Source organism: Rhynchophorus ferrugineus, unplaced genomic scaffold (assembly GCF_030347505.1).
Source record: "Rhynchophorus ferrugineus isolate W39M unplaced genomic scaffold, kcgeb_rfMv2 rfM3, whole genome shotgun sequence".
NCBI lineage: Eukaryota > Metazoa > Arthropoda > Insecta > Coleoptera > Curculionidae > Rhynchophorus > Rhynchophorus ferrugineus.
Genome location: NW_027472582.1, coordinates 18,785,145 through 18,798,543, shown reverse-complemented (window position 1 = coordinate 18,798,543; position 13,399 = coordinate 18,785,145). Strand labels below are relative to the sequence as shown.

General features: G+C 30.2%; 2 protein-coding genes across 15 annotated transcripts in view; both read right to left on the bottom strand.

The window, feature by feature from the left end:
• Positions 1-881: 881 nt before the first annotated feature.
• LOC143193567 (uncharacterized) lies at positions 882-3,163 on the bottom strand. Of its 2 annotated transcripts, XM_076399863.1 has the most exons (6): positions 2,914-3,163; positions 2,107-2,230; positions 1,657-1,778; positions 1,230-1,370; positions 1,026-1,108; positions 882-992 (listed from the first exon to the last, which is right to left on the bottom strand). In XM_076399863.1, exons 1-5 carry the CDS (start codon positions 3,026-3,028, stop codon positions 1,056-1,058), a joined length of 555 nt encoding a protein of 184 aa, XP_076255978.1. In that variant the 5' UTR covers positions 3,029-3,163; the 3' UTR covers positions 882-992; positions 1,026-1,055. The 2 variants fall into 2 exon arrangements, with proteins under 2 accessions (XP_076255978.1, XP_076255977.1); XM_076399862.1 differs by having other exon boundaries at positions 882-1,108.
• Positions 3,164-7,145: 3,982 nt separating this feature from the next.
• LOC143193970 (voltage-gated inwardly rectifying potassium channel KCNH6) overlaps positions 7,146-13,399 on the bottom strand; it is a 310,658-nt gene continuing 304,404 nt past the window's right edge. For 11 of the 13 annotated variants that reach the window (XM_076400463.1, XM_076400462.1, XM_076400471.1 and 8 more), the window contains 4 exons: positions 12,886-13,215; positions 11,294-11,415; positions 10,877-11,021; positions 10,633-10,812 (listed from right to left, as the gene is read on the bottom strand). In XM_076400463.1, coding sequence (XP_076256578.1) covers positions 10,771-10,812; positions 10,877-11,021; positions 11,294-11,415; positions 12,886-13,215 — 639 coding nt within the window. In that variant the 3' untranslated portion in view covers positions 10,633-10,770. Of the gene's footprint in view, positions 10,813-10,876; positions 11,022-11,293; positions 11,416-12,885; positions 13,216-13,399 lie in introns of all 13 variants that reach the window. The other 2 variants (XM_076400469.1, XM_076400467.1) reach the window with 2 other exon arrangements.

Below are 13,399 nucleotides of genomic sequence, written 5' to 3'. Positions count from 1 at the left end.
AATAGATAAGAACCTTTAGTGTCGTTTTCTATCGCCGTTTAACCAGTCATCTCTTCTTTAGGTTAAATAAAAACACTTTTTAAAGTAAATTAATAGCTTTTATGATTAAAATTTTTTCCCAAAATATAACTGGAGATCATAAGACTTTTGGCCCTTTTGCATTCATTTAATTAACCGGAATCAAATTAATTATCAAGGATAGAAGACAGGTTTGTTGTTGGATTACCAATCGTTTTGCAGTTACTCGAAGCCTTTCTTGGTGTGGTTAACTGGAGCTTGGGTAAAAACGACCCCTAACCATAAGCTGTTCCAAGCAAGAAACATTCAGGCTTTGAAAAGCTCTAAACGTGGATGCCCGGTATATGCATAACAGTTCAAGGTGTCAGGCCATCAAGGACGGTCGATGGAAATTTGGGTAGAGACAGTGCAATTTCGAAGATCTTCAAACGCAAACTTTGGAGGACAAACGGAACAAATTTCGTAACAACTATAAGCTGTCCAGGCGAAATAACGACTACGTACATCCCTGTAGTCGTTCCTTTAGGAGGAAAATGTTATGTAATACGGCCCAGACTATCCGGCCATCTGTTTTTTGACTACCTGAATGGCGAACGAGTGCGACGGGTTGATCTATTTTTACCCTCAGTGTCCCTTTGTGTCGCCGTTAAATAAACTAATATTTTGAAGTAAATTAATAGTTTTTGTTTTTTAAACCCTTTCACATATTATAACTTGACACTAGTGTAAATCCATATTAAATAAGCACATTCTCGTATTCGTTTTAATAAATAGGTAAAATTTGATGTTACAAAATTGTGTGAAATAAAATGTTTATAGTGCGAATTAGCAGATGTTTGTCATCGATAAGAGAAAAACAAGTATTTTATTTTTTGCAAAATAAGCCTGTTTATTTGAATAATATGTAAATATATTTTCAGTTGGATCAATGATCGTATAAGTTTATACCTGAAATATTCCATTTATATGTTCGGGATTTTTTAAAATTTGAAAAATAACCTGTCCGGAGATGTTATAAAAACAATCGTTGAGCTAAACTAACGGCTAGGTCCATTGACTGCGATTGTAGCGCCTCCTGCATTATTCGAGTCTGAAAAGCAACGTTAAATATTAATAATTATACACGAGGAAAATATTAAAATAATAATTATTTCATTGTATTTTTCATTAAAAGTTTATGGATATATATTACAGATTTCTGTTTAACCTACTAGATGCTCCGACCGAATTGCCAAAAGCAATGTTCAAGGTTTGGCCATTTGGTAATTTATACTGTTGACTGCCAGAAAAACTGGCAGAGCCTACTGGGCCGTTAGGCCCGAAAGCCAGTGACTGGGATTGTCCTCCTGCGGCTGTAATATAATGGTAAAATTGGTATCATATATCCCAGAATAATGACGAAGAGAAAATAAGAAGGAAAACGATGAACAACAGAAAAGCGAACAGAGTAAAGAAGCAGGTTGTTCAGATACGTTGGGGATGATGCGGTCTAATCAATGTATACGTGAAATTGATTTTGATGAATTTGAATAATGGATACAATGTCTACGTAATGGTATAAGTCGTTAGGACAAGTTAATAAATATAACTACAAATTGAATCACAGGAGAAGGTAGAACTTCACTACAAGATTTTTACCAGAAGCCCCGAATTTTCCAAAAGGACTGTCAGCTTCGTGAGATTGTGCCTGAGCACTGGCGTCTGCTGCGGATCCCCCGAAAGTTTGAAATTTCGGAAATTGAAATGATGGGAAAGGAAATCTAAAATCATTCATAAATATTTGATTGAAAGCTAAATAGATATTATCATTATTAGAAGTCTAGAATTAATAAATAACATTTATTAAGTGTAACGCTTTATATTTTATTTATATATGAACTTTATATCTGCAATTTAACAAGAATAAAAAAAATCGATTTCATAATAACTAATTAATTTAACGGATAATTCCCGTTATAATTAATTGATATTACTATTGTTACGAGTAAATTTGTTTCATTTTATTTTAATATTTCTTTTTTATAAATTAACACCTCTGAAAATTTCAAATTGTTCCGTTTGTGTTAGACATTTTTATAACCTACTTACCCGTTTTGTCGTTTTACTCTAAGGGAAGAAGGTTGGCTACCTCTTGATTGTCTTCCGTTTACTTTTCTTTTCACATTTAACGTAGACTCTACCACGATCTCATCGAATGGTTGACCGAAAGCAGCTAAAATGTGGTTTTGTTAGTTTTTGTGCCAAAAGTATGACGAAATCCAATATTGCTCAAAACTCGAAAGTTATATAAATTTTAAAAAAATATATGAAAACCGTAAAATTACAGTTGTGAAATTTACTACAAAATAATATTTATACAAATATTTACATCTAATAAAGTTACTTCACTAAAATTTTGGATAAAAGATGCAATTTGCTTACTAATTAAAACGCATTTTAAAACGTCTTGGTAGTCTGACAGAAAAAAAAAATTAATTAAAATTAAATCTTGGTCTACTTTGCATATAATTAATGTTTTGTAATAAATACCTGTTTTATTATTGTTATTTCTTTGCAAGTATATTATACAATATTTTAATATATAATTTTGACCATCATAAAGGAAATAATGCTGGTTTTGTTTTTCAGGAAGAGGCAGGATGTTTTTTATGTATTGTTTTCTCGATTTGGATATCAATGAAATTAGAATTGAAATTAACAGGTAATATAAATGTTAAATCAATTATTGAAGGCCGACTAGCAGTAGATCACATTTTGTAAATTAATTTGATATTTAAATAAAAGCAATAAACATCTGAATAGTTGTTATGGCTAATCAGAAAATTCAAATTAATGTTAACAAAAAAATGTCATAAGAATGTATTAACTATTAGAATTAATTATATTAAAACTTACATTTTCCACTAGATCCACTGGTTAAAGAAGTGCTCTCTAAAGGTGCACAGTTCGATAAACCTATCACAGCCAAGACTAAAACCCACATGGCAAAAATCACAGATAAGTGCTTCATTTCCTCGGCAATTAATCGATATTTAGAGAGCAGGATACTGAGATGATTGAGATTATCTCTTGTAATGCTGGTAGAAAAGAGATTGAATACGACCGTTCAGAAAATGAAAGTTTGTGAATGTCTGACGAATATATGTCGCTGCTGACCTTCTTCCTGGACGTTAACCAATCGGTGGTATACGAGGGCAATGGTATTTGTTGAAGACTTTATCAACTACTAATCTTGTAAATAACAGTTATGAGGTAACAGTATTAAAACGATCTTTCTATTGTTATAAAAATAAATATTTTGCTGCAGTTTATTTGTCACTTTTATCGAGTCGGAAGTGGTTATTTGATTTTATTTAAATTAGTGTTTATATTACAACGGGATGTGCAAAAGAATTGTTATTATAAAATACATAATGCTATGGTATATCTATTCGCTTTAATTACTTTTTAACAATATATTACTAATTAAGTAAACTGACATTGACAATCGAAAATGTCAGTTGATAATTCATGTTAAATAATATTTATTTTTGATAACATTTAACAATGTAATTTTAATGTTTTACTTCATAGCTGAAAACGTACTTACTTTAGGAATTTTTCTTTACTCGTATGTTATTTTTACATTTTCATTTAAAATTAGGATTCTATAATGTTTGTTTGATAATAAATACATCTTAATGATGTTTTTATGAGATTAAGGATATAGGGTGATATATGTTTTTTTTTAATTGTCTGAGTCTCATAAATAAAACTTGTAAATAAAATATGTAGGTATTGTATTAGATTTAAGAAACCATACACCCTTGTATGGAGTGCCGTCATCAAAATTTAAAGGAATTTGATGACGTTTAGCAAGACAATAACAACCGTCAGTTGCTTGAGCTTTGTTTGGAGAAGACACCAGGGAAAACCAAGGTTTATGACACCGTTGGCTTTCCTTATAACCGTTCTCTTCCACTAAGAATCAAAATCGTACGTGACTTTATATATATCACATATTTACGTATTGATTTTTATGAGAAATACCGTTTTAAGAAAAAATAGATAATTTGGAACTATATTTACATTTTATTTATTATGAAATTCTTTATTATGAAATTTATGTACTTAATTTAAATTTATAATTAAGTTACTAATTGTAAAAACAAATTCATTATTCATTATTCAATTCAATTTTGTTTTTCTCGATGTGTCGATCAGTTTTCGATTTACCGTTTGTTGTTATGTCAATTACTTAGTGGTCTCATATCATTTATATTGGTTTTCATTATCAAAACTGATTATTTCTTGCCATTGGCGATAATTCTAAGTAAATAAATTTAGAAATATTGTGATTGTTAGACATTGCTTTCTTAGATTATTATATGTTGGGCTTCTCTTTCACTTTTTCCTGTTAAACAGGAAGAAGCCAACAAAGGGAGGGATATATTGTATTATACTTCATGTGGTCAACTCATGGTTATGGCAATAACAATAAGATATAAAATAAAAAATATGCAAACAAATAAAAACGAAATTAAAGATATTAGTTTGCTATCGAAGTTCCAGGAGAAGCAATTTTTCGTCCTTAGTAGGAGTGCCGAAAATATAACGATAAATATTTTTGCCTAATTTTAAAGATTTAGCGTATTTTGGTATCTGATTTTTAAGGAATTTTAAAAATATCGCTGTAATGACAAAAAAAAATCAGTATTTTCTTTTCCTCCGATATATCGATGTATTGATAATTTTTAAAAATATCGATATTTTTTTCGGTCCCCTTAGGCCTTAGTATTGTAGCCTTGTGAAGATTATGAGAATGAGAATTATAATGGTTTTTTTATAAAGTGCATGTATTCTTTAGACTGCGTTGGTGCGTCAAGATGAACTAAGTAGGACCCGAAAACACAACTATAACTTAATGATATGATGATATGATTAAAAAGGAAAGATATATGAAAGCATACGGTAAGGGAATTTGCGTGGTCTTTCATGGAATTGAAAGACGAAATATACATGTCATATGAAGAATAAAAGGATGAACCGATGACAACTGATGAGAATATAATATAGATGAAGATGTATGCAGACATTAAATGCACGACTGTATTTTTATTTACTTCTTAAATTATTCTTGTTCAATTTTTGTAATATACCTTTTATAGTGTCTATACAATTCAATTCAATTTGATATTCTTTAATCTTAAACAATGCAAAGAAAAAGTCCAAAATTGAAACATATTGGTGGCGTTGAAATTAAAACATCGCGTTTTCCAATTATAACTTGTATATTTCAGTATATTTTATAAATAAACATGATGGATATTGTGATGAAAGTTTGATGAAATATTTATTTCGTTGTAAGAGAAAAAGTGCTTTACCTGAGCAAACGTCAGATGAAATCGTATCCATAGATTTATAAAAATGCATTATTTTCACATTTAGGTCGACATTTTTTAGATTGGAACTACTGGTTATTCTGGACTGGAACTACTGCTTAACGTAGGTTCCGAATTACGGTCCTCGGCATTAAGCCTACCGAGTGACGAATGACCAACTTGGAGATCATCCCAATATACGTCCGGTCTTACCCAGTCTAGTTACAGGCGTGACTGGGATTATTTTCCTTATCTGATTTTGCAATCTTGCCTTTTGGATATTTACAATTATAAACAATTACAAACAGAAGTATTGACCACTGCGCTAACGAAGTCATTATTGAGATTATTTGATATAATATAACTGGAAAATAGAGTAATCCGGTTTTGTCACGTAATCTTTATTTTTTGGATATGCTAGTTCTTCATGATAAACTAAACTCCAATCAGAGCCCAATACATCAGTCTTCAGAGACCGATTGTTATAGGAACGTTGGAAGTGGCGGGAAAATATTGATATTTCGACCAAATAATTTTTTTTTTATAAAAATTATCGTTTTTGATAGTTTTCCTATATTAGCAAAATATATAGATATATCTTCATCAATTTTATAGATTTCTTAATACTTTATTAACAAGTGTAGGATACGTATGTCATTACGTTGTGGGCAAACTTTGGGAATATCTGGGGTTTTTGATTACACAGCTTTGTAAAAAATGTCTAAAAGCTGTTTGGGTTTTGTCACATAATCTTTATATTTGGGTATGCTGTATCCGAAAATGACTTGATCTTTGCCATAGGACGACATGTTTCGTGACAATTTGGGAAACTATGTTAAACAGTTATTACATTAAAATAAAAGAACTTAAAAATATTATTTAGTTAACAAACCATTAATGGTACATAATTTTTTATTTAGTATAAATTTACAGGCACATACTAAAACATTTCTGCCTTTTTATTTTCTGTCTTTTATATATTATGTATACCTACAATACGTTTGATTCTAATATTTCCTTTGTACATTTTCGCTTGTGGGATAAATCTGGAAGGTTTATATGAACAGTAGTTTGATATCATTGAGACGCTCCTTGCTATAGTTTCTCCATCTCTTTAGTATTATGGTAAAATCGTTCACCTTGCTCTTCACTCACATCTCATTAATTTTTTCGAAAAGTAGTCGAGGTGGGATTGAAGAAGACTCAGACTCATTAGGCAACCTAAAGTTTGAATTGTTTTTGGTAGTTTTTTGGCGATTTGTATATAGTTAAGGACTTTATAATGTCCTAAACATTTCTCTATGACCTCCTTAAATGCAATCTTCTTTTCATTTTGAGGATCTGTCATGGTCATGATGAATTGTGGGCCAGTTATAAGCTGTCTAATACCTGGTCCAACGAAAACACCTTCCTTCACCTTTGTTTCTGAGAGTCCCGGAAACTTTTAAATCATATATTTGAATCAATTTCCATCTTTGGCAAGTGATTTTACAAAGTGCTTCAGCAATCCCAACTTTAGGCGTTGCGATGGTAAAATGACCTTATGTGGAGGTACCATTTCTTAGTGGACGTTATTTTGACCAACTTTTAGCTCCCTCAGCGGCCAACACTTAAACATTAACAGCTACTATTTCTTTAAAGAAAGTAGACATATTTTCTCACACAAGTTTTTCGGAATAATGAAATTTCCTGGCCATTGAAGAAGTAGTTGGTTAGAGAAATATTAGATTAATGATGCATTTATGAGAGGGTGAGAAAATAACACTATTTTATTTTTTCCAATTTATTGGGCATTTTTTAAATATTACATAGTATTTATTAAAAATATGATAAAATGTGTATAAACATATTATATTTGTGCTTACAAAATGTACTCGTTTTAAGTTATTTAATGATTCATACGTAACAAGCGACTTTTTAAAATTTTATCCTTTTTAATGCCAAAAAACAAGCTTTATGCTCATTAACATTTTTTTGCGAGGTGTCACAATTCGAACTAGGCAAATTAGAAGAACCGTTAATACTTATCTTCAGTTCATTTAATACCTCACACTTACATATTATTTTTCTTGTTCGATCTTTTAAAAGATGTTTTCTTTCAAAACTAATAAACTATTTTACAAGATTGCTATAAATTAATTGGTAGGGAATATTTATGATTGCCAACGGTCGATCTTTATTCTGTAACGTATTAAATGAATACATTTACGTAAACAAGAACGAGGGTTCGTGTGTAGTTTTTGTGAAGAGTATCAGCGACACAAAACACCATCGATGAGTTCCAAAGACTGTTTTGTGTATGCCTTACGTCTCCGTTAATGTATCTTATATCTTACTTACACAGTGGACATTCCCTATTTTTTGCTTCCTTTTAAAAATTTTGTTAAAACACAAAAATGCTATCGCCGCAAAATCGAGAAATGAGTCCACCTATATCACAGTGCAACTTGATCAACTTTTTAATTATTATTTTACATTTTTTCTCGGGATATACGAGGTGAAAATACACTAAGTGAGGGGGAGGATATTTTAATTTTACTTTTAAAACACTTTTCAACAATATATTGTTGATTGAACAAAAGTGATTACTGAGCAGAAAGCTTTAAAATGGCGAATGCGCGTACAAATAAAAAATAATGGAAGAAAGTAATTTATGTTGGTTTTACAGTACAGCTTAATTAATTAAACATAAATGAATTATCTAAATTCTTCTAGAAATGGGAGACACTTTGATTTGGAGCAGTATTTTTTAGCTGATCTTGTACAAATTCTAAACTTTTATCAACAACTTGTATACATTAACATGTTAATGCATTCGCCTTTTAATTACTCATCGAGCTACCCAGGTAATCAGAAGATATAATAAAACTATGTATTAGTATTGCTTGAGGTACATAAGATTTAAATAACATTCCTCGATAATTCAAAATTACTTTTTCAAAATTGTTTCTTACGATCACATCATAAATGTTTATTATTATCTGTAATTCAAAGTAATGCAAGCATCAGTGTTAAAATTGATATGCAAGATATCTGGAAGAACTGTAAATACATAAGATACGAGAACAGAATAGATTTTGGTAAAGGTAACATATTCGAAGAACAGGGGGAAATTTTAGATACATATTCAACAAACACTCAGCTAATGATTCATAAAGGTTAAACAAAATCGAAGTATAAATGATTCTTCCCAGAAATCTTATTTATAATGTAAAAATTGACGAGTTTGTGAATTGCTTGCCTATATTTTTTGTTAAATATCGGTATATTTAAATCCCATCAATTATACAAACAGGATTAAAAAGTATTATTGAATTATCTTTGAATTGATATGTGGTGGAATATTCTAAAAATGAAGTTTGAAGAAAGTGCGAGTAAATCCGAACACAACATTTGAAAAAGGGTAATCAAAGAAAAATTGCGAAAGTTTCATTAAGCCAAAAAGAGAGGAGAGATAAAATATCACAAGAAATGTGCGCGAACTTGTGCGCAGATAACACTTAATAATAATCAATAAACCAATATCACATTTGCCCGTCCTTTATACATACAGTACAATTTTCTCAATAACTCTCGTTGTACTAAGTGTATTCCAACCCAGTGCATTCTATATCTAAAGTTTCAACATAATAGAATTACGAATGTAGGCAACTAGAAATACGTGAAATTATGATAACCTGTAATCTAGAGATTACATTAAGTACACCGACAGTTATTAACACTTATAATATTGATTATACAAATTGTTTTGTACATAATTGGGTTGAAAGAGTACTACGTACACTTTCAGAATGAAATAACAAGTTTGCATACAATAATATTATACAACGATTTTTGAAACTATATTTCTTAAACATATGAAGCCATTGAAGTGGTGAGCCACCTCAATATTGATACAAAAACATTCAAATATAATGCCGCATGCGAAAACTTATTTTAATATAGTGGTGAATAAATAATAATCGAGTTATGTAATATTAGAATCAAACGTATTGTAGGTATACATAATATATAAAAGACAGAATTGTTGGAGTAAGTCTAGCTCTTTCACCATTCTAGTTAAATGTAATTGAAAATAGGCAATAATATTTGATGTTTAAGTCGCATATTTTTTAACGATAAAAATTTATTAAAATTCTATGCTGTTCGAGTTGCAACACCTTTAAAAGATCTACACAATTATATAACAAATATGTCAAATACTTTAACAAATAATTAAAAAAGTGTCTTTTCTGTTACTAGTTATGTCTAGACAGTTAGATAATAACTGCTGAATTTTTATAATTTAAGTTTATATAAGACGGATTTTTTAACGTTCGAAACCCCATCTTATTTGGTATTTTCCAAATTCAGACATCCTTCCGATTATTAAATTCATTGGATCATGTACAAAGTAAAAGAAAATTACTGAGTAGTTTAACCAGAATAAAAGCATCCGAAATAAAAGCGACGTTGTTATGATTTTGGAAAATACGAAAATCACATTTTTCTTTATCTTCAGATACTTGACTCTCACTGTTCGCGGGATATTTAATATATTTTAAAATATATTCTCACTGTTTTTAACAATATTTATAATGTATATATAGTAGTACAGTTAAGATATTATCTTCTCTTAGATACATTTTTCATTTTGTTATTTATATAAAGAGAAGAATTTGAGTTTGTTATAGACCTTAAGTCCAAAAATTAGAAAAATACAGTGGCTCTGGGAGAAAGCTTGATAATGGCGAATGCGACGGTGTAGATTTTGTGCAATTATATTAGTTTTAGAATAAACATATTTTAGGTAGTACAATATTAATATCCTGACAAATTGGTATTATAATTTAGATCAATTAAATTCTATAAAGGAATGATATAATTTTAATAAATTAATTTAGAAGAAAAATATATAACATTTTTCAGCTTTGAATATTAGGCTATATAAGATATCGAAAAAGGACAATGGTCTATAACAAAGCTTTCCAACAGTCTATGTAAGCGGTTTGTTAAAATAACAAAATATTTTTGGGCAGGTGTTGTACGTATACAAAATAGGCTATTTACAGTAAAATTATATTGAATTTTTTTCAGAACCGACTTGAGAATTGTGAAATATAAAAGAATATAGAGAAAAAGACTAAGGAAATCCATTGAAATGCCCCACTGTTTGTAATTTTAGTAACTTAATTAATTTCGCTATCAGCTTTTCAATTAATAACCACGAAAATGTTATGTAATATTATTATTATTATTTTGTTTCCTTATGGCGATATAGCCACAGGACCAACGGTTATCATATATCATATATAGATAATTTTGCGGCATTCTCTTAACTTATTACTTTGGCGAGGAAGTAAATCGCGGGCTTTAGTGCAGTTCAATGTTGCTTTCTAAATAACTACTGTCGCTATTTTTTGGATTTCTTTGTTGGGCTTCCCAGCGGCGATTCCTGAAACGAAATCATTCTGTATAGCTTCTGGTATGTCGAATCGCTAGTGTCTTAATTTGCTTACCAAATCTAATTCATCTAATGATTCTAATTTAGCGATAGGAGCGATTTTTTCCTCTTTGGTGTCTTTTTCTTTGGAGATGAGACATTCTACCCAGGACGGGTCTTGGAATTTTTCAAAGTCGAAAGCTTTATTGAACGAAGCGAACCTGAAATGAATTGCCATAATCATTGAAGAAATATTGATTTTTCTTTAAAAAATATCGATATTTTTAACAAACAAGTATTGATATTTGTAAATGAGAGTACTGGACTTTTGTTTTGAGATTTCTCCACCGTGGACATCAAGTAAATTTTATTTGGTTTGGTATCGACATATTTTGTTCGCCGACATATCGATATTTTTTTTAAATATCTATTTTAAGGGCTCTTGACTTTATACTGGATGCAAAGCAATAGTAATTAATAGAGTAAACTATACCTCTGTAATGCTTGGGAATGATGAGTCCTAGAAATAGGTTTTGGTTCACTAACAGAGCGTTGAAAAGTTGTTCGCCCTCGACTAGATGATGGCTCTAATACTAAGTTTTCATAGTCGGGCACCTACGAAAAAGTATTGTTACTAAATCTCAAGCTTGAATCGTCAAATTAAATAATAATAATAGTGTATTGTGGGTTGTTGAATAAACCTGTTGCTTTTTTTTCATGTCTTGTTATCAGTCTCATCATGACTATCATGACTCATCAGTGCTAAAAACTACTGAGCAAATATTTCCAAAATAAATTCTTTAATTTTAACCACAAATATATTTTTGGACTATTTAGACTATTATTTATGGGTGTATTTTAAGAATCAGTTTTATTCCAACAATTCACAACTTTTAAACAAACCTGGAATTGGCTATTTGTGAGAAATATTTGGATAAGAGATTGGGTTATAAGTAAGTTGTGCTATTTTGAATAAAACTAGAGTAATTTTAAAGGTACCTTTAGTAGCGTTATTAAAAAATAGATCTTAAATTTATTAAATTCTAATTACATCGATTTAAAAATTACTAGTCTGGATTTAAATATATTTTTAGCTAACAGGACCTTAAAAAAATATGAGACAATATTATATATTATAAGACAATATAATAATATATAATGCTTAGAATGTTATAGGTATATGGGATATATGGATATATTTTTCGGGAATATTATTATGTGAAATGTTTTGGCAAAGTGTTTATTGTTATGGCAAAGTCCACATGGAATATATAGAGCAATTGTCCGAGGATTTGGATCTAAATGAAGATTCAGCACAAAACAAAAAATATTAGGTTAGAATGTACGAGGAGAGGATGAATACTAACTGTTTTGTGGATATGGTAGAATGGTGTACACAGGTAGTAACAGAGGAAATAAAAAAGTGCAGTGATATCAAAATGACTTGACAAGGAAACACACAATCGAAGGAAACAAGAATTAAATGTAAAAAGGTAAATATGCTCTCTAATGAAAATAAAATACATTATTTGGATATACAATTGTTAATTAGGTGGATTAGGCTTCTAGGGGGTACCACTATATAAAAAAAACGCGCCTAGAATTCAACCTCATGCTTCTCATGGTGTGGAGAAAAGAATGTAAATATAATAAAACAACTCTAACCTATAAACTATTGTGGCCGTATAATTAACTGTAGTTTAAATTATTCGAAAATATATGCATTAGATGTACTATAATGTTAATATAAATCATATTTGATAACATTTTTGTTTGATTATTTTATTTAGACTAGAATTTTGTTATGTGTCAAAGTTAAAATTAACTAAATCTCAGGGTAAGATGACATAGGTTCACTGCTACTTTGTATACTACAGCTCTTTCTGGTTGTTACTTGTTTTGTTCAGATAGCATATGAACAGCATTTATATCTGATAATATAACTAAAATGATGTCGGAGTCGAATACATCTATTGTCAAAAGATTGCTGGGTTACACACAATATAATATAATATCATATGAAATTAGATATCAGATAAAACAGAAAACTAAACAAGCAAGCAAGCAAACAAACAAGAGGTGTACCTCTGAACTCTTTAATACTGTGACATCACCGATCGCCCAACCGGTGGGTCCCTGTGTCAGTCCTTGCATCTGGCTGTGACACTGATGCCCGATACTATTGACTGGATTTGTCTGTCGATCTTGCAGTAGCGCCAGTATCGTTTTGACGTCATTGCCCAGTGTACTTTCTAACGTTTCCACTTTCCTACTTAATGATTCTAGTTGGCCATGTAAAGCTTCTAGATGGGAACGGCTAATATGAAGCATCTCGCTATCTTTATCGGAATGTTGAGGTACAATCGGTTGTTGAGGTGGGGGCTGCCCTCCACCTGCGTCCACTGGCACCAGAACCTGAAACGATCTGTTTTTAAGAGCTGTTCATTCTTAATTTACTTAAAGGTATCTTTTATTTTTGAATATACCCTATCACTTGGTAATAAGTAAAATATAATAGTAAAGTGGTGTTTTAATACATTTTTTGCAAAAAATGTATTAAAACTTTGCACTTTGGCTGGAGATCCCCAAGGCAGTGTCT

Coding starts and splice junctions, on each gene's coding strand:
- LOC143193567 (XM_076399862.1), bottom strand. CDS start 3,028: ATGAAGCACTTATCTGTGATTTTTGCCATGTGGGTTTTAGTCTTGGCT. Junction 2,231..2,913: donor CAGTGGATCTAGTGGAAAAT/GTAAGTTTTAAT, acceptor ACCACATTTTAG/CTGCTTTCGGTCAACCATTC. Junction 1,371..1,656: donor TGGAAAATTCGGGGCTTCTG/GTAAAAATCTTG, acceptor ATTATATTACAG/CCGCAGGAGGACAATCCCAG.